This window comes from Musa acuminata, chromosome BXJ2-5 (assembly GCF_036884655.1).
Source record: "Musa acuminata AAA Group cultivar baxijiao chromosome BXJ2-5, Cavendish_Baxijiao_AAA, whole genome shotgun sequence".
Lineage (NCBI taxonomy): Eukaryota > Viridiplantae > Streptophyta > Magnoliopsida > Zingiberales > Musaceae > Musa > Musa acuminata.
In genome coordinates, this window is record NC_088342.1 from 3,622,936 (window position 1) to 3,648,238 (window position 25,303).

The following is a 25,303-nucleotide window of genomic DNA, read 5'->3' on the forward strand; positions in this document are numbered from 1 at the left end:
AACTGTATTTTTCTTAAGATTACTTTGAATATGATACAACAATGAAAAAACAAAATGATTTTTTCAAGAATAAAAAAAAAACAACAATCAAAATGGGCATCTCATTATATATATATATATATATAGTTTTGTTTCAGATATTAGCTTAAATTATATCATGGAAAACTGTAATGAGGCAACTAAATTAAAAGTATTTTTTTGATGTCTTCACAAAGCAAGCACATTAATTCCGATAAGGCCACACTTAAATAGAATTTGGCCCCCACATGATAAAAAAGATATATATGTTCTATTGCATAATCATCATTCATAGGCGTACCTATGAATCATTTGTCTCACCACGCAAAAATCAAATATTTTCACATGCCCTACACATTTTGTAGGCTCATACACAATTTACTGGTATTAACTGTATTCTCACACACAATATAATCCATAACAATATAGATTAACCAAACTACAATAAGTGATCTATGTGGAGACATTATTATCCTGTTGATGGGTCCGAGAACATCTTGTATTATTATTTTTTTCTCATCTTTCGATCAAATTTAATTTGATAGGACTGAATCACTATGGGTCTGATTTAAAATTGTCATCACTATAAAGAACAATAGAAGATGTAGTTTATCATTCCTCCAGATTTGGGGGGTCATCATGGTTGCTAAAAAAAAAAAAGAATGCCACAAAGCACTAATGAGTACAAGTTGGGAAGACATGTGGAATTGTTTAGGGAGATGGCCAACCTTTTCATTATGAAGATTAACACACAAGTTTAATAAGCAATAATTAAGGGCAGTTGCAGTCCAACATGAAAGGGACCAATGCAAACATTCCTCTTTCAGTAAACATGCAACTTGCAATCTTAAACCAACAGCATTCCTTTAGAAGTTGTAAACTATAGTATATAGCATGCTTTAAACTTGCTTCCAGCTCTAGATGGTGCAGACTAAGAAGGTTGACATAAACATATCAGAATTGAGTTGAATTCAACCAAAAACAGATGCTAAACTTCACAATCTAGGTCCGGCTAGATGGACTAGATCTCTTTTTTTTCATTTTCCTACTCTTTCATAACATAAATATCAAAAAGAAATTTCTGCTGTGGAAGAAAAATTGTTTATGATGCTGAAATGTACCCATGACACATAAAATCAACAAATCGAAACTTAAATAGTTAACTCAAAATGCTTAAGCCCAAATAAATGGTATACTCATCAAGCTAACTCAAATTTTCTTCCACTTCGATATGAGACTAAAAATAAAGCAGGCCAATATTAGGTGATTGATTATATTTTGCTTGGTTAATGAACCCAATATTGATGTATGTAGTAGTTGCATCAACTTAAGAATTCTTATATGGCAAATGACTAACCGATGATAAGCAAACATTGGCTATCTCACAGGGGAGAGGTATGATTTGGAACTAAGAGTATGGTGGCATTGACTAATGCAACCTACATATGAGGACATCACCTGCTGACATTACTAGCAAAAAAAAAAGGGGGGGGGGGGGGGGGGGAGGTTTGAGAATATGAACTGATGAGAACAGTGATTTTTATGGTGATTTACAATCTAAAATGCACTTGTAGATTGAATTGTAAATTAAAATTGAATGTGTATTCCCCTTCCTACTCCCATGTGTTGCTTCTTCATATGTTGTCACTCTCTGTTCCTTTATTTTGACCTACACAGTAGCTATCTCTTGGCCCTTTTTCTCCATTGTTCCTCTCTATTTTAGCTGTAATGCATACATACATGAAATCAATACTTCCAATATTTTTTTGGTTTTCAGTTCCAAGCAACCAAACTAATCCAAAGTAAATTTTTGTTGCTCAATGATAAATTAATGTGTAGCCACTATTTTCTATGCCACCAAGTTATCACCAACAAGAGTGCATGCAAATGCATGACCAGTTTAAAACATGTCATGAAAATAGTATTTTTATTATTACCTAATTTCTTATTGTATGAATAAAGACGAAAATAATTCATCTCAAATAGTTAGGACTCATGACCTTATTGTTGCTATTGTTGGATGGATAAAAGTACAAACACCATCTTATGTGTGAAGTAATATGTAGCTAGAAGCTAAATTTAATTAAATTGGGTATATATCACAGTTTTGACAAATGGATTAAGTATACCTAATTGTAATGTATCATGGAGGAACAGAAATTGGAGCTAGTGGGACTGAATGCTCCAAGGGCCAGCAGTCCCACTCATTGTCCTTGGCATGGGCTACTGAGAAATGTTTGGGAACCCATACTTCCCCTCTAGATTTCCATTCTCTCTGTAGCTCTCTCTCCTTTTCCTCTATCCTTCTCTTTGCTTCTGAAGCTTTTTCCCAGTCCATGTTCAAAATGGCTTGGCTTACTTCCCTCCACACTGTGGCTGATTCAGTAGGCCACAAGTTCTGTCGAAATAATGTTATTAAATGTTAATTTTATATACCCAAGTAAATGATCATGATGTTACAAATTTGAATTTAAATGATCATGCCATGAAGGTATAACCAAGTAGATAAATTTAAATGATCATGTACAACTGTGACTGCATGATTGAACCATCATGATGTTACAAACATATAGAAGGAATAACCAAATAGAGGAATGCAAATGTTCATGTATAGCTATGGCTGCATGGAGGAAGCATCAGAAAGTTTAGAACATATATATACAAGCTATAACCAAATAAAGGAATTCAAATTATCATGTATTGGTAGAATTGCATCAGTGAAACATTAAAAAGTTACCAACATATAGAAAATCCGACCAAATAAAGCAATTCAAATGATAATGTGTATAGAAATGAAAGGTTAGGCAGCTACAAACAAATAGAAGGTCTAACAAGATAGATAAACTTAGATATATGTGCATGAATGAAACATTAAAAACTTACAAACAGATGGAAAGTACAAACAAATAGAGAAATTTAAAAGACAATGTACAGATTTGACTGCACGAGTGAGACATTAGAAAACTAAAGACATACAGAGGATACAAAATGGAATGTAAGATCATGTACAAGAATCAAATATTAGAAAGCCAAAAACATATTGATCCTCTTCCCTCTCTCTCTATCTCGTAAATTTGCTAGTTTTAAAGTATTTTTTTAGAGGAAATATAAGAATTGACAGTTCAGGTAATTTTACGATTAGATGACTGCAAAATTATGCATCAAACCTACCAGTTTATTGGCAATTTGTGTTTGTGTTGTTTATGGTAGACAAACATCTTACCAGTTCAATGAAACTGTACAAATATACATATCCTAAGAGACATCCAAAGGTGTTTAGCTTCTTAAGGCTGAAACATTTTGGTAACTTTATTCTCCTTATATTGTTCTAAATAGATACAAGGCATGATGTCACTATCTCCCATCTTGCCTTTCGAAAGTACCTTGAAATAAGGATTCAAACAAGGGGTTTCCCATCATTTTAAGAAAAAAAATAGTTTACACGTGCATTGTTAATGCATGCCTAGTTACTTCTATATGCATCTTGTTTAACTCAGTTATTATGGGTATCTGTAAGACATGATACATGTAGCTACCCTAAATTCTGATCCAACATAAAATTGCTATGTATCTAGTTACATATTAAGCAATTAACTTCTTAGCTTCAAAATTATGGGTACCTCTGGAGCCTCAAGAACAGGAGTCTTGAGTTTTGAGATGGCCTTCATGGCATCATACAAGACCGTAACTTCTCCGCTATGGACATCCTTCAAGTTGACAATCCTGCCAAACAAATAAAATTCCACCATATTTGATGCATAATAAAATCTTGAAACAAATAAATTTCTTACAACAGCTAGGTATAACCAATGTACCTGTCCCACTGGCCATCAATCTCATAGATAGTCTTTGATGTCTTTGAGTGAAAAATATTACCCCTGACAGACCTTGAATTCCCGCCAAATCCAAGGAACGATTGACTCTTGTGATAGCAGAGATTGGCCTCCAGATCAGAATCTTTACACCTGATTCTGACATCCCCCAGCCAGTCAGCACCAGTAGTCGGAAGTAATCTTACTACCAAGTTGGGTGAATCCATCTCATAGTCCTCCCCAAAGGTCAAAAGCTTCAGCTGCCTCTTTCCATTGATTACAGCTTCGACATTGGTGCCTTCCATTGTGAAATATGTGGGAAAATGAGATAAAAAATAAAGACAATATACTGAAAAATTAGCATGGGATTGTCCAGAAGTTGTAGCCGTAGCAGGCTCTGATGCTTTTTTTTTTTTTGAATTTGTATATTCAATGACAAATATGTCAGACTGTTCAAATCAACTAAAAGTGGTTCGATCTTGGGGACTATAACCAAGTTGATGTTGACAAATTGTCGAAGTATTACAATGCCAAGATATCGAGTGATACATTAACTTATATGATCTGATATCATTGAAAATTAATAATAAAAATGTGGAATATGCTGAGTGATACTAATCTGTATAGTCCATTTCCAATGCTTGGTGGAATTGGTAATACCAGTTAGTACATACTGATGTATGAACCAGGATTTTAAAATGCGATAGACATACTTCTATTCACAGTGTATATATGATAAGAAGAAAACTGTTGCTATGATAGGTTGCTGAGAAATACCATGAAACCTGGTAACTAGGTTGTGCCACCATATAAGTTCTATGTTCTCTTTTGCATCAGTTGCATGAAGAGCAGACACTGGAGGGTGATGCGAGACCTTCCAAATAAATACACCATAGAGATATAATGAAAACATTTGTCAATGATATATATACGCACATAATTTGGAAAGCACAGTATGATGCACAGAAATAAGAGTTTTCGAACAAGGGTGCAGAATATCTGCAGCATCAGGACATCACAGTCACCTGCTCAAGGAGCACATTGAGGGACCCCCTGGAGACATGATGAGTTTCTCCTAGAATCGGATCGTAAGGAGCCAGTCCAAATATCGCAGGTCGCATGGTTGATATGCTCCATGCAACTACTGAGGTAAATCTTTCAAGGCTGCTCTTCCCTCTGGGACACCTGGTTAAGTAGTCATCATTGATGCAATAAACTGATTCCCCATAGCACTGGAGCTGTGATTTTGGCATGTTGAAGAGAGGAGGCAACTGCATGTCCAGCAGAGAGTAAAATTTCCTATTTGCATTAAAATCCTTAAAGTGCAATATAAGAATAATTTGCATTGATTCTTGAATCATTTTATCTTATTACCAAGCTACATTTGCTATTTACCATCACTAACTCGTTCATGTAATACTGTATTACATAGAAAGAGATTACCCACCAAAAGAACCTGCTTCAGAAGCATGGTCCATAAGCCTGAACAAACATTTGATATAGTAAATTGGAGATTGTAAGTTGAATTAGGTTTATTTTTAAAGGAAAAAAATCAGTAACAATCAATATCACAACCAATAGCCTACTTAAGACACTTAAAATTCCTTTTTTTCATCAAAATCAAAGGAACAAGTTAAGGTTCTTAATGATAGCAAGCATTGACCAAACGAAACCTACTTCAAAAGCATGGTCCATAAGCCTGAACAAACATTTGATATAGTAAATTGGAGATTGCAAGTTGAATTAGGTTTATTTTTTAAAGGTAAAATATCAGTAACAATCAATATCACAACCAATAGCCTCCTTAAGACAATTACAGTTCCTGTTTTTCATCAAAATCAAAGGAACAAGTTAAGGTTCTTAATGATAGCAAGCATTGACCAAGGTTTGCATCCCAGAAATTTGTTAGGAAAGTCTTTGTCAAACATTAACTTAAGCTCTGGCCACTAACATCATATCCTACTTGGTTTTAACGTGATGACAGATGAAAGATCTTTCCATGGCTCCTAGCCGTTGGCATCATACCTCACTCGAACACCGTTCTGCTCAATTCATGGTTCACATGATCGATCCTTGAATTATTGTTGTTGACTTGCTGATAAAGTCTTAACTCATTCGAAAAAGCTAAATATAAAGTCCAACGGACCTAATTCTATCATATCATGAATTAGAAAAGGAGGCTCAGAACCAAACACTAGATAGCATAATATAACGAGGGAAGAGAAGACATGCCTGGAAGTGGGTGAGATCGGACCCTGGCCGTACGTTGCGGAGAAGACTGAGCATCCGTGGGAGGAGGCCGGGCGTTTGGTGCTCCTCCACCAGCCCTCCCTCCAGCGCCAGCGGCGGCGTCAGCACCACGGCCGCCTCCCTCCGCTGCTCCGTCGCCGCATCGTCAACCTGCGCTCCCACCCAATCCTATATCATTATTTTATTCAGATCAGAAAAAGAAAATGATACCTCTCCTACGCGGGCCTACTTCTCGTACGCGCCTCACCTACCACTTCGATGGATGGAGACGTGAAGATGGCCTCCACATGGGGACCCGCTTCGCTCTCGCTCTCGCTCACGCTACTCTGATAAGGGAGAACAAAGCGAGGAATATTTTGAAGTGCGTTCTCGACACGCAGTCGCAGTAATTACGCAAGAATAAAAAAATAGAAGCGTCTTTTCGACGAGCGCCGGATGGGCGGTCGGCATACGCGGGCGAGACCGGCCAAGAAGAAGACCTACTCGATGGAATCCGGTCGAAGAAATCGATCTTGGATCCGAAGCGGCGGAACACATAAAAAACCCGCGCTCCCGCCGATCCAAACAGAGGTAGAAGCAGTCCAAGCAAGAACTAGGAGTAGTAGTAGTAGCAGTAGAAGAAGAAGAAGAGAGCCGGTACCATTTCTTGAATCAACTGGAAGATCCGCCTTACGATGGTCGAAGGCAGAGCGCGCCTTGCGAGGCACGCGAGAGGTCTCGGCTCGACCTCCGGCGGTCACGAGAGAGAGAGAGAGAAAGAGGTTGCCGATTCCCATTTATAGACGCGGAGTCGCCGAGCGACTCGTCGTGGGTCGGTCGAGAATTGCCTGCTTTCAGTGTCGACCGTCGGTTTGATTCGATCAAAGCCAGTGATTGAGACTGAAAGCGGAAAGTGGCACTAACGCGAATACAATAATAATAACTGTAAAGTATCCTTTCGGAGTCTTTAATCTCACTTCCTTTTTTTAATTCTTAACGATTCACATCTTTTTGAATAAAATATTAAATATTAAAAAATCAATTTCATCAAATTAGATGGTTCGATTAGAGGAGGAATGAAATAGCCGTTAATAAATCCATCAACCTTTTTTCTATTATTTGGGATTCAGGAAAAGAATAAATTTAACTATTCACAAAAAGAATCATTTTTGATATCAAGTTAAACATCCATAAATCTAAACAAAAAATAAATCAGGATAATGCAATTCTTTTGATGGCAATTGCTAGGAAAGTCCTTTACCGGTTAATTTCACCCCATTTCACCAAATCCAGAAGATGGGTACTATTCTTCATGGTTTCCACCTTTTGCCTACAAAAAAAGGTTTCCTTTGCGGTTTCCATTGCAACCAAGTACACTAACCAAAAACTACAATTGCATCAAAAGATGAAATGAAAGCAATGCCAACGAGGTAAATTATGCTACGCTATTTGGAACATAAAAAACAAATAATAGCAGGTGGTAATGGCGGAAAGTATATTATTGCAAATATCAATAATCAAGATAAAGGAATGTAATTGTGAATCTCAACTCTTCGACCCTCTGTGTTACAAAAGTTTTACCGATATCTTGAGTACCTGAATGGATGTCCAAAGTAGATGGAAGGGATGATATTGCAAATATCAACAATTAACACCAAATAATCTAACCACACATCGACTCTTCGACCATCGATTATATGATCTTTGGTCTGTCCTGAACATCTTGATGGTTGACCACTTATAAGTGCAGGAAGATTTTAAGAGCTAGCAGTTTCTGGCTTTTTTGTTTCTTCCATCATCAACATTCATGATTGCTCATCGGCATTCTGCTAGCTCATAACAACCACTGGCTACTACCGTTACTGGAATGCTCTCTCTCTCTCTCTCTCTCTCTCTCTCTCAGACACAGTTCCAGAGACCAAGGGAGACTTATTTGTGCCAAACACAGCTGCCATCATAACTTATTCAACCAATTGTGCCTAAAAGTGATTGCACTGGAAGCCTTGCAGGCAAACACACAACTGCTACAAGGCAAAGCACATGCTTATGAGTTCATCTCACCGACACAAATCTGATATAGGACTGGTTGTGTTGTCTTTTCTCCTCCTATTGGTCTCTTCATATCTTCCAGTAGTTGATATTGATGCTATTAATATTTGCAACAGGTTTCCAGGGTTGAACATAAAAACCTGATTAGCTATTATAAAGGTCATATTCCTCCAGATCAGCCTGTGGAAAACAAGAAAAGAATGATGCAAGTGAATTTAAGAACAACCAGTGATTAAATGAATATTTTTTGGAAGGCAAAAAAAATATCAATTACAGTATACCATGATATTCATGTGATAACTCTGCATTATTGGAGAATAATTGACAAGATGTTTTAGTCTGTACCTTACTATTCAGTCATCAGTGGGGTATAGCCTTCCATCTTCATCTCATCAACTAATAGGTTAATCATTTCATAAATCTCTGCAGCTCTCAGACGCAATCCATCGCCAGCATGGAATTCATGGACTTGCTTACCAACCTCAATCCAACTGCAACCAGGAGTCTTTGTGACACCCCTCTCCCTCATTAGCCCTCTTATCCTCGCTGAATCCTCCCACCTCTTTGAGTTTGCAAATATTTTAGAAGAAATAACATAGTTCCCTGAGTTTGAAGGTTCCAACTCAAGGATCCTCTTCACAACCCTCTCTCCAACTTCCATATTCTTTTGATATCGACAAGCACTAAGCAGAGCTCCTAAGACAACCGCATCAGGTTTCTGTGGCATCTTCTCTGTGAACTCCCATGCTTCTTCTAAAAGCCCAGCTCGTGCTAGAAGGTCAACCATGCAAGAGTAATGCTCAATCTTTGGAATGATTCCATATGCCGACTGCATGACATCAAACCAGCGCCGACCTTCATTAAGTAAACCAGAATGCACACATGCAGAAAGGACCCCTATAAATGTGATATCATTTGGCCGAAACCCTTGATTCACATTTATCATCCAAGTAAATAATGAAATAGCTTCTTCTCCTTGTCCATTGAAAGCAAGTGCAGAGATCATAGCATTCCATGAGACTATATTCTTATGAGGCATGATATCAAAGACTTCCATAGCTCGGCCTAGATTTCCACATTTTGCGTACATGTCGACCAAGGCTGTTCCAACAAATACGTTATGGTACAGCCCATTACCTGAGGCATATGCATCAAGAGATCTGCCCAGCTCAAGAGCTCCAACAGCTGCACATGCTGATAGAACCCCTACAATTGTGATTTTGTCTGGCTCAACTCTTGCCTCCCTCATGGTGTGGAATAATTCAATGGCCTTATCTGACAAACCATTCTGCGCATACCTGTGTGGTTCTGGCAAGCCAAGCCATCAGTCCAAAATTCTACATGATACAGTTGCATGATTCTGCTAATAAAGGCATGAAGCAACGGTCTCTGCTCCAGTAATGTCTATATATGCTAAGCAGATCGACATAGCAATTTAAAACAAAATCAATGATCTATTTAAGGCTGAAAGAATTAATAAGAGAAGGAATTATACGAATATACTTGCCCTGTGATCATTGCATTCCACGCAACCAAGTCCTTCTTTGCCAATCCATCAAATATTCTCCTTGCTGAGCCCAGATCTCCACATTTACCATACATATCAATCAACGCAGACCCAAGAAACGAGTCCAGCACCAACCCATGCTCCTCCACCAAGCCCTCCAACCACGTCCCCAAGCTGGAGTCCCCCAGGTCCCCACAGGCCGCCAGAACACACACCAGAGTGACCTCATCCGGCACGATGGATCCCTCCGACCTCATCCTCCGAAACAACTCCACCGCCTCCCCCGCGTGGCCCATCTTCGCGTACCCAGACAACATCGAGTTCCAGGAGACCGGGTCCCTCACGCCAATTTCATCGAACACCTGGCGCGCCAGGGCCACCTCGCCGCACCTCGAATACATGGTGATCAAGGAATGCTGCACGTGGTCATTGCCGTCGAGCCCGAGCTTAAAGATCAGCGCATGGGCGGTCAGGCCGCAGCACAAGGACTCGAGGTTGGCGGAGGCGACGAGGACGAAGGGGAAGGTATAGTGGTTGGGCCGCTCGCCAGATCGGACCATCCGGAGGTAGAACTCGAGGGCGAGCGGGTAGTCGGCGTAGATGGTGGTGAGGGCGCGGATCATGACGTTGAAGGAGTAGTCGTTGGGGCGGGGATTCCGGGAGAAGAGAAGGAGGGAGTAGGGGAGGTCGTTGAGGAGGAGGAGCTTGGAGAGCAGGTGGTTGGGCTTGTGGACGCCGAGGGTGAGCACGTGGGAGTGTATCTGCTTGAAGCAGCGGAGGGAGGCGCATCGCTCGAGGAGAGATAGGATGTGGTTTTGAGGGTTTGCTTCGGCTGGGGAGGGGAAGTGGTTCGAGGGAGGTGCGGGAGGAAGGGGCATCTGAGGAGGAGACGGGAGCTTGAGCTTGAGCTTGGGGATTACTTTGTGTTTGAGCATTACTATTCGCTTTGGAAGCGCGACCTACTTGTCGACGGCCGCACTAACGATCGATTCTTGTTTGACTACATTTATATAGTATCTCTTATCATAATTCTTAAACAGTCATTTTGTATTTTAAAAATCTTAAAAATATCCCTCAAAAGTTATCATGTGTTTTTTTGTCCATTTTTTGAGGATTAATACAACTATTTATAATATTTTATAAATTTTTATTCATAAAAATACTGTAAAACTAGTTCAAAAATATTATAAAGTATTTTTGAACTAAATATTGATGTTATAGTATTATTTTTGAAATAAAAACATGATATAGTATTTTTATTTCAAAAATACTGTAACATCAAATATTTAGTTAAAAATTGCTATGTAATGTTGTTCACTAGTCTTGTAGTATTTTTATGGATAAAAATACACAAAATATTGTAAACAATTGACGGAAAAACACATCATAGGTTTTGGATTAGACGAGAAAAAATGACAGATTTTTGAAAAGATATTTTTAGAACATTAGACATAAAAATGATTGTTTGGAAATTATAAAAAGGTTACTAAAATAATATATTATGTCTCTTTTCTTTTGTAGAAATAATATTAGTTTCTTCATTTTTTTCTGCTTGGCTTCTCAAGAAGCCTTAATGAGTCGATTAAACAGAGAATCAAAGACAAGAAAGAGCAATGCATCAATCACAATAAGCAAACCAATTATATGGTAAAATTTGAATTATTTCATGCTCAATAAACTTTCTTCTTAGCAATCAAGAAATTGTGCTAACATAATAATGAGTGAATAACACCAATTGCGTAGAAAACCAATTGCTAAGTCATGATATGCTCCCTGGATGGCCAAACTAATCAAAGAGCGAGAAGCCCATGTCGTCATCGCTCTCCTCTTTTTCTTCCTTTTTCTCCTCGTCGGGAGGTGCCTCGGCGGCAGCGGGAGCACCGCCACCAGACCCAGCTGATGCACCACCTGAAGGGGCTCCACCTCCGATAAATGCCCCGCCACCTCCACCAATTATAACCTGCATCATGTATTACAAAGATTTTAGACTTCGGGCAAACTAGTCTCAAATAACAGAGCACCATGTATTACAAAGATTTTAGACTTCGGGCAACTAGTCTCAAATAAAAGAGAGGAGAAGAGAGTAAAAGAGATGAGATGGAGTAACAGAGAAGAGGGAAGAAAAATAAGAACACCAACAATGTTCTCCGTCCAACTTGTCTCAACAAAGAGATGAGCACTAATAGAATGAAGCCCTTACTCACCAAAATTATTTGCAAAAAAAGAACACCAATCTAACTGATGCAAGCATTCTAATATGCAACTTTTATTGGATATGAAAAACAAATTGCCCAAATACAGGAACCTATGAGAAAGTTTAAATCATAAGTAAAATTTGTAGACACAAGGATAAAAGGCATCATGAACAATAAAACAATAGTGGCAGTAGAAATAATTTAAATGCAAGGATATAGAGGCCATATATGAAACCAAAATCTTATGCTCATGTAGATCAGAGATTGGGGTACAAAGCCAATATGTGGCATTACGAATATAGAGAAAACATAGACCTTTTGGTAAGTGTCAACTCAGTAGATTAACTAAAAAGCATGATACTGATGCTGATCTAGCTTCTCGCATCTAGCTTCTCACACACAGGAAGTAACATCAAGAATCAACTCTCTTTGAACTTTCTTAAAATCTGGGAATCCTATGCTGGTCTTCATACTAGTCAATCATTGTTTTCTTCGTTAAAAGGTGTAGAAGTATCCTGAAAGACTTAAGATCTTCTACTTGCAAAAACAAAAATCTGATGCATTTTACCACTAAAACGAGAGTATAGAGTATATACAAAATCACATAATCCTAATCAGAGAATGACAAAAAAAAATAGCCCCAATATAATGACACAAAAGGACAACAAATCAGCTCTGTTTTTGACAAGAGAACGAAGCACTAAAAGTAACCTTTTTAGTAATCAGGGACTCATCATGTTGACATAAAGCATTAGACTCGAAGCCAACCAGGAGACCAAGATAAGCCAGTGGGGGATGAACCAACTCGCACAACACAAGGATCCTCAACAAATATAAAAACATCCCATGGCTCAGCTGAACTCACCAAGTCTTATAACAAATAGTGTATCACCTCAAAATATTGCAGGCAGCCAAACTCTCCTTGTTCACTACCAGTTAAGACAATTAAGTACCAGCTTATGAGGTTAATCACTCCAGATTTTCTCTAGAAGTAAAAAACATTGGAACTCTCTTTCCATGCTCTGCTTATCGCCTTATCATTTAACACAGGTAAGAGCACAAGTCACTTAATAACTTTAAGCATTTTGGAGACCTCATGGTCGTCCACACCCCAACCAATATTCAAGATGAAGAATTCAACTGTAAAAGGACTAGCTCGAATACTCACAAGGAATGGGATGTTAATCACTCATTTAAGACAATAAAGTACCAGCTTATGAGGTTAATCACTCAAGATTTTCTCTAGAAGTAAAAAAACATTGGAACTCTTTTTCCATGCTATGCTTATCGCCTTATCATTTAACACAGTAAGAGCACAAGTCACTTAATAACCATAAGCATTTTGGAGACCTCATGGTCGTCCAGACCCGAACCAGTATTCAAGATGACGAATTCAACTGTTAAAGGACTAGCTCGAATACTCACAAGGAATATTCTTTTATAGCATTATCATCTCCCTCCTCCATCTTTAATCGCACTTTAACAAGCAATGAATTTATCTAGATGAAAGCGATCTTGCTTTCTCGTACCAGGCAATAACATAATGCTTCTCCGATCAAAAGCCCATATTTCCATTCCTTCACCGTAGCACGATCACTAGTCATGGACATAAGTAAATCTAGAAAAAAAAAAGGGGTTGTTTTGAACATATCAAAGTTCTAGATCAAGATGAGAGCGAACGATAAGGGGGAGGCAACAATGCATCGAAACCAGCAGCGACATTTAGCAGAAACGCCTCGAGATATCTCACCTGGAAGACGGCCGATGAGGGAGAGACCATGGAGAAGGAGGACTGGACACCACCCGAGGAGTCGACCGCGAGCACCGCCTGCACGAGCTCTCGCTGGAGGCCGTAGGTCGAAGAGGCTGAAGCCTCAAGGTCACCAGAGAGCTGCTTCGCGCTCCAATCGCCGCCGGAGCTACGGCACACGAAGGTGAACACGCCCATGTCTCTTCCGCCACTCGTCACCCGCGCCGATCCAAAACCCTAATCCTACCACCCCGCCTTCCGTTTATAACGGCGATAGAACTTTTCGATGGACCAAAATACCCGTAATCGATACGACTAATAACGTAAACGTCCATTACAGCGATATGCTGCCCACGTGATATAGGTGTTTAAGTTAATGGAATTGGATTCCTTCAATCTAATAATCGAATCTATTTATGATGACAATTATGTCATGTAATAATTTGCATATGTATAAACTATTTAGAATTTAGTAGTTTCGATTTGTAGATGGATATTTGGATGAAATTTTAATATTTACTAGAAATAATGTTCATCAAATCTCGAATCGATGACGAAACAAATGAAATATCTCTAAGATTGATTTGACATCATAAAGAGGAATACTGTAACACCATCAACATATGGCAGATTAATGGCAACCCTTCAACCGTGCCATGCATTACACTCCCATGTTGGCTTCATCCGTCTCCTCGGCTTCGACACCAAAGCCACTCTTCCCTTTCTCGCACACCGTATCAAGGTTGTACAGTATGGGAACCATGGCGAGAGAGGACAAGGGCACCAGGACTGGACCAAATATCCACAGCAGGAGCGGAAGTGCAGCGTAGAACAGCCTGTTCCCCACGGTGTTGAGGAAGAAGCCCTTCTCCAGGAGATCACACACGTATTGCGGGGTCACCGGTGAGCCTTCGTGGCCGCAGCAAGGAGTGTTGATGAGGAAGTTCACCTGGTTGACGAACCTTATGGAGAGGGAGTAGCAAAGGAAGGCGAAGAGGAAGATGAGCAGCAGCGTGACGTACTTCAGGGACACCATGAACTCCCCGTGGGCGCCGAACAGCGCGTCGTCGAGAGGCTTTTTGATGCTGTAGGTGCTGCTGATGACGGCGGCGAGGCCCGAGCAGAGGAGGATGGAGGTGGTGGCCATCAGGGTGGAGGCCATGATGGCGTTCCTTATCGACTGCACCGCGAGGATGTTCTTCTTGTCGTTGTCCTGCGACACATCAACAGGAAGCCTCAAGGAATTGCTCCAACAGTACATGCAGCAGGAGAAAACTGTTCGAGGAAGGTGGAGAGAGTGAGTACTTTAATGATGGCCAGCACCCAGTGGCGACGCCCGGCGGAGTTGATCCCTATTACCGTGCGAAGTGGCTGTGATCGAACCTTACGCCACAGCCAACAGTGATACAGGATATGGAGAAGAAGGCTTGATGGAACAAGAACAAGATCCAGGAAACTCTTTCTCCATTCCATGGCATCCCGGCTGAGTCCTCCTGCCGCTCTCGTCATATATATATATATATATATATATATATATATATATATATATATATATATATATATATATATATATATATTGTATTGTGTGTGTGTATATATATATATATATATAGAGAGAGAGAGAGAGAGAGAGAGAGAGAGAGAAGCACCAGCTAAATTAAATGCTAGTCGACGTGGTGCCACCACGAGAACATGACATCCCAGGAATAATGCTGTCAGCTTTCTTGGAAGGCCGATACGAGAAAGCTACTGCTGTCAGCTTTCTTGGAAGGCCGATACGAGAAAGCAACACGAGAGAGAGGGTAACATCTACAAAAGTGTTCGACGAATTGCCGGTAGGTCTCCTGGTGATGGTATCCTTCAGAGCCGAGTTAAATCTGGGAGAAAATGGTACCTACCTGGGTCGATTCTTGAGTTCAGCAACACAAAAGCAACCGGGCCGTACACGATCATCATCAGTAGCGTACATGTTACAGAAGTTTTAGCAGTCGTTTTTGGGTGGAAAGAAATGGCAATCTTCTTCTTCCCCGGAATCTGCTTTCGGTGTGCGTTGGCCTGCGTACTACTAATACAGGGACAAGATTGCTCAGTTTTCTCCGGAAAAAGATTATAGTGCGGTGTGATCCCTGAGTGGGCCTTCGGGATAAGAAGAAGTGGCAGAGACACAACATGATGTGTGTGACACGAGAAGCAACGATTAGGCAGCTAGTGATGGAGAGTAGTTTCATCGGTTGCGTGACGTGTGGAGCAGTATTCCACCGGATCATGAGGATGCCGAAGGTTATGGGGTTTCTGTCAGCAAGCAACAATGGCTTCGATATTGCTTGGAAGCAGATGTGTGAAGCTATCAGAGATGAGATGTCACTTCCTGCGCGAGTTTGGCGCAAAGTCGTGAGGAAGCGTGATGGCAGATACCAACATCATGCACTCATCTTCTTCCTCTTTGGAGGATGATGATGTCACCAAGTTCCACTTCGTCCCCCCCCTCTCTCTCTCTCTCTCTCTCTCTAGTGAAGTGATTTCCAGGTAGTGAGAATGAGAAGAAACAGCTGGGCTTCTTGTTACGGCATAATATTCTTGGATCACTTTGGCGTTACAACCGGTAGTGGGAGACGCACGAGAGCTCACCAACCCTGGGCTTGGAGCCACTACAGACAGGATAGAGGTCAGTGATCAAGTCGGAAGTGACAGGAGAGGAGAAGCGCAGCATCTGGAAGCATTGCATCTGGAAGTTAGGGTTCTTATCATCAGCAGCTCATACGCTGAACGATCTGCTACAGTGAATTAGACTGAAGTCAGCTGTTTGTCCACACCCGACTGTAGGAAACTGTGGAAGGACAAAGGCTAAACAAGAACAAGAGCCAGAATAATTTAGTCATTATATTTGATTGAATTGGGTCAGGGAAGTGCGGACCAATTGGGATTTGCCCTTGCAGCATGTGTAATATCTAAATTTGGCAAAATGTCAAATTCCAGAACTATTTATTAATCAATTTCTTTATAAAATATTTATGAGAAAATATTAAAATTATAAAAAGATAAGAATTAGTTCTAAATAGGGATTAAGTATGAAAGAATTCGACTGATCGAGGTTAAAAACTCATATATTTATCACCCAATTCTAGAATAGAATATCCCTCGAAATTATCATAATGTTTTTAGTCAAGTTATTCCCTTGTGCTATAGGCGAAAATGACTAAACTAAATATGCAGATTGATTTATTGTCTAAGCCTAGACTATTTTGTCTTAAATAAAAAAAAAAGCATGCCGGATACTCTTTTCTTCTTGATTTGTTTTCCTAAAAAAAAATCTAATAAAATGATGGAAAATATATTGATATTCTTGATTTAGCTCGTGGATTATCATCATACATATTTTTTTAGTAGTAGAAAAAGATCCATAGAGTACTGTTATTGTCTCTGATTAGCCTAGCCTATTTGGACTAGTTGTCATAAATCACAAGTTTGAGTCTTAATTACATTCTTGATTTGCAACTAATAGATCACACCAAACTCACCCACCCTAATCTTTTTCCTTTCTCCCCATGTTTTTTCTTCCCAACCTGACCTCAAAAGACACCTGTATAAATATCAATGTTAGACAAGGAATGTCTATCAGGATTTGTGGTGTGAGGAGAGATATATGAAAGAAACCAAAAAAGTTAATTCAAACCAATGAAAATATAAAATAAAAATTTCTTGATTTGGCTTGGGAAAATGATCACACATACATTTCAAAAGATCGGTACAGTATTATTGTTGTCTATAATCAACAATCTGTTTCCACTCTCCAAAGCCTGTTTATATATCTTGTGAACATCAAATGTCCACCTCAACGGGTAGGGAAGAGAGCTCGATTTGATAACTAGGTTTGAAATGATGTTGTTTTATGTGGTCTGAATAAAGACGTGGCTTTTAAGGAGCTGGGAGATGGATAGTTGGTGCCTTATACCTTGGTCTTTTCTCATATTTAAAAACTCAATAACCTTAGTGTTACACGTGTGATACGATACGATACGTTATTTATTTATTTATTTATTTATTTATTTATATTTTTTTATTTTTTATTTATATATATATATATATATATATATATATATTGTGATATTCATGGATATATGAAATAATCGGACATACTAGTGTACTATATACCTATCCATATGATGGAGGTGGTTAGTCTCATAGTTGCTCGTGTGGAGACACTAGAGATATAATGCAAGTGCTCATTGGAGAATGAGTTTACTAATTGACTTGCTCACGGAATGCTGGATGGTTGATGATGCTTCATTGTCAAATAACGATTTTATCGTTCCAGTGGTGTATCTGATCCTTAGACTTGAGATACCAAGAATGTCCCGTATGAGTACTCAACTCTTTGATATCGGACTTATAGGTCTGGAACTTCTAAATCTAGCACAATCGGTAATCGGGAGTGACAACTAACCTTACTACTAGTCATAGGTGTCATATAAGCCAATTACGTGAGTAATGACATGTGTGTCATAACACTTAATCTTTTTGCTTGTTATTATTATGACATTCTCTTATTTTATATTGCTTGTTGCATATATATATTGTGATGTCGATGAATTTGTGCAATAGAAATCAAATCGCGATGAGATCACAATAATAAGACTGATTCACCTTTAAAGACAGATCATAAATAATCTCGGTCATAGGTTACTCGAGAGAGACATTGAGATAACCAAACAGATTGGTATACTATATACACATCTATATGATAGAGGTGGATGGTCTCATGGCTACTTGTGTGGGGACACTATGGATACAGTACAAGTGCTCATTGGAGAATGAGTTCACTGATTGATCCGCTTACGAAATATTGGATGGTTGATGATACTTCATTGTTAGATAATGATTTCGTCGTCCTAGTAGTGTACCTGGACCGTAGACTTGAGACACCAAGGATGTACTATATGAGTACTTTACTCTTTGATACCAGACTTATATGTTTGAAAGTTCTAGATATAGTACAACCGGTTATTGGAAGTGACAGCTAACCTTACGAGAGCTATTGAGTATCGATAGAGAATCATTTTATCTTGGTATCATGAGAGGAATATCTTGTGTGTTTTTGCTTACATAAATCCTTGCCAAGGTTATTCAGATTGAGAGAGAAAGAGATCTATATGAGAATTCGATTAGAGCGAGACTCGATGAGAAACCGTATGGGTCTGACAACACCATGCCCAATATACGATCTATGAGATATTAAATGGATGAAGGACTATAGATACATGGTAACTGAGGACATATAGGTCCAAAGGATTCAATTTCCCTATGTCGTCTAGGGATTGCGACGTAGTGGCATAGTACTATTGAATCTCAATTTCCTTATATCGTCTAGGGATCACAATCGTAATTTTTATCGCTATACTAATTCACCCTCTCCTCTTAGTGTCACATTGATTCCAACAAGTACGTATACAGAGTCGATGAGTCGAGTGAATTATTATGAAGTAATAATTTACTAAGTCAGAACGAGTTTTAACATGTATAACTCACGGCCAACTCGATATTGGGCCTAAAGGGTCACACACATATGATAGGCGTTGTGACGAGTAAAGGTTCAGATATGAGATATCCGTCGGAGCCCCTTTTTTATTGGATATCCAATAAGCGCCTGAATTATTAGATCTCATGAATGAGATCCAATAAGAGCTAATAAGAGATTATTGGATAGAGACCCACTTATTTAAGAGACTTGGGTAATTGGATGAAGATCCAGTACCCAATAGGGTATGATCCATTAAGGTTAGATTAACTGAGGGCTTCTTTAAATAAGAGGGAACCAAAGGCCCATAAGCTAGGGCTTCTTAGTTACCACCTCCTATTCTACTTTCCCCTTCTCCTCCTCAAATAGTAGGTATGAAGATTTGGGCAGCGATTTGAGAAGCGTTGTTGTAGTCTTGCTGTGTGGATCACCGTCAGAGAGGATAACGCTTGACCTCCTTCATTCTCTCCTATAGATCTGTAGTGATTCAGGGATATACGATATCTCTAGGTAACACAACTATCTCATACGTGACAATAAGCAGATATTCAGATATGAGATATCCGCTAGAGTCTCTATCTCATTGGATATTCAATAAGCCCTTGAATTATTAGATCCTATGAATGAGATCCAATAAGAGCTATTGAGAGATTATTGGGTAGAGACCCACTAATCTAAGAGGCTTGGGTAGTTGGATGAAGATCTAATACCTAATATGACAAGATCCATTAGGGTTAAGTTGACAATGAGCCTCTATAAATATGAGGGAACTAAAGGGCCACGAGATAGTTTTTTAGTTGTCTCATCATATTCTTCTCTTCCCCTTCTCCTCCTCCTTAGCAGTCTCTATTTAGGGCGTACAAAGATTTGAGTAGCGATTCGAGGGTCTCCTCATATTCTTCTCTTCCCCTTCTCCTCCTCCTCAGCTAGCAGCCTCTATTTAGGGCGTGTGGAGATTTAAACAGTGATTCGAGAAGCGTCTTCGCAACCCCTACCATGTGGATTATCGCTAGAGATGAGGATAGTTGACCTCCTTCATTCTCTTCCACAAATCTATAGAAATTTAAGAATATATGATCTCCCTAGGTAATATAACTATCTCACACGTGATTTTTAGTTTTGTGGATTTTTACGCACATGATAATGAAACTTTTTTGTGAAAATCTAATATTTTTATTTTCTGTTCTTGGATTGTGCGAGTGATGTTGCCCTTAAATTTTTCTCTAGTTTTGACTTTCTCCAAAGCCTATTCATATGTTTTGAACCTGAAATGTCTAGCTTGACTTAACAACTAAGTTTATTGTGGTTTGAATCTGTGGCTTTTGTGGAGGTGGGGGAGATGCACGAGAGTTGGTGCCTTATGCAACTTGGTCTTTTCATCTTTCAAATAAATAAATAAATAAAAAAGATTGAGAAGAATTTAACAAAAAAAGAAAAAAAGATAAATGATGCTGTATACAATTAGCATACTTTTTAAAAAGGAAATAAATTCTTTTTTGCAATCTAATTATCATCAGAACTTTTTTTTTCCCTTTTGTGGTTTTAGGAGAAGAATGGATACATTTTTTATGTAGTTGATTATGATAATATGTGAACAATATATAAAAATATTTCTTTCATTTTAAAATGGAAGGCTTGAAATATTTCTGGTTGATGTTCTCTACCCATAGTAACATTGTAAAAAGTGTTCTTAGCATAGCACTCAATGTGGAGACTATTGGATGTCAAAATTAAAGAAAATGAGTAGATGGATTTGAATGTCATATTTCCATCCTTAATTTATATACATTATTTTTCATTTCTTTTAACAAAAATATGTTTTTATTAATCAACAATCCAAGACTCAATGCTTCTCCATCCAACATAAGGTTCCCCCTCTGATGTCACTGGATTGGGTCTGGCAAAAGTGATCCTCTCTACAGTTGGTCATTTTGTTCCATGCCAGAGGGTAAAGCTGGTACCAATGAGGTATCGTTTCAGGATACATGTTCCATGAAGTGTCCCCCTTGAGGAGCAGCCAGAGGATCAGAGACCTGTCTCCTTGATGAAGGAAGAACTGTAGCAACAGGGAAGTCACTATTTCTCAAGTTTGGAAGCTGCTGTTATTGTTAAGTACTCTCATCAAGGATCTCTTCAAGCTACTGATGGCATTCTATGACAACAAAGGCTTGTGTTAATTTCCTTTTTACTTCCAAGCAATACTAATGTCTTTATTAAGAAGTGTGTAATGATCTTTGTTGTCTAAAGCTTCCAATTGAATGCTATTAATCTTATCCTTTATCTTCTTCTAGATATACCAAATCAAGCATTTTGGCCAAATTCAGTAGATCAAACCAAATTAAGCCAAGATGAAATAAGTTTGTTCTGAAAAAAAGAAAGAACATAGTGTTCACAAAAGTACAAAAAATTTCATTTGGGCTTTCAGTGATTTGGTGTGCATAATTAAGTTCACACAAGTTATGTAGAATAAAACTGAAGTATTAATCTCATCAAATTCATTACTTTTATCTCTTGTACTTTTTTTTGTCAAAAAATAAAATTAAAAAAACATATACTTAAGTTTACATGATAAGTTGATGTTTAGCCTATATTTTTTCAATATTTCATTACAATTATGATCAAAATTATTTTGTATATATTTCAAAGGCAACTCAGCACCTGACAACTGATTCATAAAGGAGCAATTTTTTTATTTTTCTGCATCTTGTGTGAGAAAAAAAATCATGGTATCTATGAATATCCATTGTTCCAAGTGGGTTCCAACTGAAACCATTACCAATCTAAACAGTAGCAAACAGGGCAAACTAGGACTCATATTTCTAGAGAAGTCTCACTATATGCTGAATATTACTGTCCACTGAAAGATGACCCACCAGATGTCTGTCCTTTGAGCCCTCGGAAGGTGGCCAGTACAATCACCAAGCATTGAATCATTCCTTCCCCATCTTTCCACACAAAAATTGTACATCTCCTCAGAGACATCACCATGCCTGGGCTCCACATGGAACTCTGGATGCTGTAGAATCTTATGAAAAGCCACCACTGCTGCAGTGGATGGTGTGGTGGCCACAGGGCAAGAACAGTCCATGGTCAAACTCACATGAGATCTGCTTTTTGTTGTTTTAGCTGCCCAAAGAATATTTGATCATTATCAGGTATCTAAATGTAGTGGTAGCATCTTATCATGCTTTTTGACACGAGAAATCCTTTTCCAAAATAAAAATGAATTAAATTGCAAGTGGGAAATAGAAAAAATGTCCATGAAGGAGGGAAGCTGTGGACTAGTATATATAGCCATAGATAAAAAAGTTTGATTAACATGTGAGGAAAATAAAGGTAGACATTATTGCCAAAGTGGCCCATGCAAACAGGTTTTACATGGTTGATGGGGGAGTGGATCGACTTGATTACCCAAGTTACTAAATTGTTACCTTTGTGCAGTATGTAATGTATGTGACTTTTGAGATGGGAAGTCACATATGTGTACTAGAGTACTTTAAGCAAAAGCACATTTTGAGATGGGAAAGGATGTGGGGTGGTTCATGTTGTTCCAGCATCACATTAAGCTGTACAGCTCTTGTATGATTAAGATTCCTTAAAGATCCTAAAAGTGATATGGCCTTTGTTCATAAATTAAATTCATCAATCAATAGAAAAGTCAGACTCATGTATGGATTGTTTTAGAGAAGCTGCTCAGAAGAAGCTTCCTAGTGAAGGTCCAAAAGTTTTATGCATAAAACTCTAAGATAATTAACCTTCTTCAGTAATATTAATGAAAGATGGAATAATGAAGAAAGGTTAGGGTGTGCTATAATATGCGACAAGCAGAAGATAAACCACTTTCCATTCGCAAAATTTTAACATAAGAGACACACAGGTGAAACAAAGAACATATAGCATCCTATCTCTTAAGGTGACACATCAAACTTGTTAACAGGATCTACGTAAGCTGCAACTACTTTGATAGCTTAACACAATGAGAGTGAAATACCAACAACCCAAGATGCATTATCTCGTTGCGGATATAAGCTTGAAGTCTGCCATGTACTGCTTTTCTTTTCAGCTTCATATATGGGAATAGAGTCAGCCTTCAACCATCTTACAAGGAAAAGAGACAACCAAGTTACTTTCTTATGTGTAAAGCATGTTCCAATTGACTGGTACTTGACGGCCCTCCAAAAATAAAGACAGTGATTTCAGTCAACAAAAAATGATGGGGATGATTTTGACATGTTATCTTACAAATATGCAGTGTATTTGCCTCTGTAACATATATGTCCCACAAATATGACGATCCTTTATGTATATACCTCTGGTTAATGCTCATGTAGATAACTCATGCTAACTGGTATTAATTGTGACCACCAATACATAGTTTAAGTTAAAAGAATATTAACATTTAAAATGTCCTTAACCTTCAATCATTAGGGACGAAAGATAGATACCTAAAAAAAGAGGAAAAACATTTATCAGATGTTTTGGCACCAATTAGAGTTTCAACGTCGTTAGATAGTCAACTGTGATCAAGTGATCATGATAAACTATAAAGCATATATGTAAGTTTTCAGGTTATATATATATATATATATATATTATACACTTAAAATTAGAGGAATATATACTAAAATGTCTACCACCTCATCACATCTACTCTTTTATGACCTTAGGATTATTATCCTTTCATTGTACAATTCTAGTCTAGGTTAGGAGATACTTTTTAGCTCCTTGCACATGAGTTTGAATCTCTAAAGCATTCCTAGTGTCATTCTTTGTAGTTGTCAAATTGACTCTATGACAATGATAGATGAAGAACTATTTAGAAATCTTAACCAGTATTTTCTTTCAACACACATGCATGCTTTGTCATGATTGTAACTTTCTAAAATAAAGTGCAAAGTCTTAATATGGTCCAAGGCATGGAAGGATTGTACTTTGCGCTCACAAACTTCTAAAAGAAAAATGAAAGCTACAACTAGTTATAGTACCACCCTATATATCTAGAGGTTAATTTAACATATTAAAGGTCATATAAAGGTATTCCACCAAACTAATGATTCTTTTCATGCAATTAAAAAGCTTTTCTCTAATTTCTATCAGATGAATCATGTGTGAGAATGGAGCAATCATACTTTTTTTTACTCAAGAAAATACAGGTAGAATACTATGTGTTGTTTTTATCACAGCATATTGGGTTTTGGAATTATGAGAGATCCGTCAAAGAACAAAAATGCAACGCATGCGGAAACATTCACCTTCCCAAACATCTTCTGCTGCGAACTGTGTCCTCTTCTGTAGGCCGACGACGAAGGGTCGGTCTCGCGAAACTATCAGATCACAAGCACACAGTGCCAACAGCAACTCATCAAGCTTGCTGCTTCCAGTATCCTGATCTTTGGCACATATTATCGAACATCTAGCAGACGTTGCTAGCTCACATCTGAAACTTCTTCAGATCATGTTTCCTGACTTGCTCTACTAGCCTGCGATGAGAGACGGACAAAACCTGTGCTCGCTTCCGCTTCTCAGGCATGGCTGCCCTCCCACCGAGGAGAACACCACGTACGAAGGTTTCCCCTGTCGAACGCAGCACAGAGCAGAGTAACGACAAAGCGAAAGGCACGGCCTTCGTTTCTCGTCACTGGAGTTCCCCGTCGCTAGTGTAACGTGCACAAGCTGAACCGGTCCGCCTTGCCGCCGAAACCGGCCGAGTCGAACGGTCCATAAAGGACAGGCCGAACCGGAGCGGACCGCCAGCGGCCCCGCATGCACGAAGCCCGGTCTTCCAACTCGTCCACGTGCGGGAACGCCACGTCGCCGCGGCACCGAAACTAACTAAGCTCGTAGAGTTACGAAATAAGCACGATTAACGACGGCTAATTCCAGGGTTTACCCACGTTGTACCTCACATGGCACGTGATGGCGGAGGAAGGTGCAAGTGTGGGTAGACTGGTGGGGAGTTTTATTACCCGACCCCGGCGGAAAGTTACGAGGAAAAGGTTGCCGAATGGTCTCACGAGGCAATCATAAGCTACGACAAAAGGCCTCACAGGCTAATAGGTTGCGTGCAACGTCGTAGTAGTGCATGTTTTGCGTGCCTCGCGGTGATTTAGATCGTTAGACGAGTCTGAGGTCAGCAATCGAAGGGGGAAAAAAGAAGTAAGCAGCGGCAGTAAATGGAGCTCGCACGCTTGCCTCGATCGGATGAACTCCCTACTCTACAGGTATCGT

General features: G+C 38.9%; 4 protein-coding genes and 1 long non-coding RNA gene across 11 annotated transcripts; all 5 read right to left on the reverse strand.

The window, feature by feature from the left end:
• Positions 1–1,926: 1,926 nt before the first annotated feature.
• On the reverse strand, positions 1,927–6,872 carry LOC103983967 (oxysterol-binding protein-related protein 4C). Of its 7 annotated transcripts, none has more exons than XM_065108070.1 (8): positions 6,721–6,867; positions 6,332–6,406; positions 6,063–6,248; positions 4,856–5,101; positions 4,608–4,704; positions 3,834–4,128; positions 3,639–3,741; positions 1,927–2,416 (listed from the first exon to the last, which is right to left on the reverse strand). In XM_065108070.1, exons 1-8 carry the CDS (start codon positions 6,721–6,723, stop codon positions 2,162–2,164), a joined length of 1,260 nt encoding a protein of 419 aa, XP_064964142.1. In that variant the 5' UTR covers positions 6,724–6,867; the 3' UTR covers positions 1,927–2,161. The 7 variants fall into 7 exon arrangements, with proteins under 7 accessions (XP_064964142.1, XP_064964143.1, XP_064964141.1 ...); XM_065108071.1 differs by having other exon boundaries at positions 6,063–6,230; positions 6,721–6,866; XM_065108069.1 differs by lacking the exon at positions 6,721–6,867 and adding an exon at positions 6,564–6,714 and having other exon boundaries at positions 6,063–6,230.
• Positions 6,873–7,530: 658 nt separating this feature from the next.
• On the reverse strand, positions 7,531–10,589 carry LOC103983969 (pentatricopeptide repeat-containing protein At2g34400). Its single transcript, XM_009401335.3, has 3 exons — positions 9,616–10,589; positions 8,454–9,406; positions 7,531–8,288 (listed from the first exon to the last, which is right to left on the reverse strand). Exons 1-2 carry the CDS (start codon positions 10,548–10,550, stop codon positions 8,458–8,460), a joined length of 1,884 nt encoding a protein of 627 aa, XP_009399610.2. The 5' UTR covers positions 10,551–10,589; the 3' UTR covers positions 7,531–8,288; positions 8,454–8,457.
• Positions 10,590–11,229: 640 nt separating this feature from the next.
• LOC103983970 (large ribosomal subunit protein P3) lies at positions 11,230–13,815 on the reverse strand. Its single transcript, XM_009401336.3, has 2 exons — positions 13,561–13,815; positions 11,230–11,575 (listed from the first exon to the last, which is right to left on the reverse strand). The coding sequence occupies exons 1-2, from the start codon at positions 13,756–13,758 to the stop codon at positions 11,402–11,404; spliced, it is 372 nt and encodes a 123-aa protein (XP_009399611.2). The 5' UTR covers positions 13,759–13,815; the 3' UTR covers positions 11,230–11,401.
• A 301-nt stretch (positions 13,816–14,116) lies between these two features.
• LOC103983971 (uncharacterized) lies at positions 14,117–15,074 on the reverse strand. Its single transcript, XM_009401338.3, has 2 exons — positions 14,866–15,074; positions 14,117–14,773 (listed from the first exon to the last, which is right to left on the reverse strand). Exons 1-2 carry the CDS (start codon positions 15,067–15,069, stop codon positions 14,222–14,224), a joined length of 756 nt encoding a protein of 251 aa, XP_009399613.2. The 5' UTR covers positions 15,070–15,074; the 3' UTR covers positions 14,117–14,221.
• Positions 15,075–21,748: 6,674 nt separating this feature from the next.
• On the reverse strand, positions 21,749–25,057 carry LOC135612179 (uncharacterized). The gene is made up of 2 exons (XR_010486794.1): positions 23,067–25,057; positions 21,749–22,201 (listed from the first exon to the last, which is right to left on the reverse strand). It is a non-coding gene; the product is annotated as an uncharacterized LOC135612179 (long non-coding RNA).
• Positions 25,058–25,303: the final 246 nt, after the last annotated feature.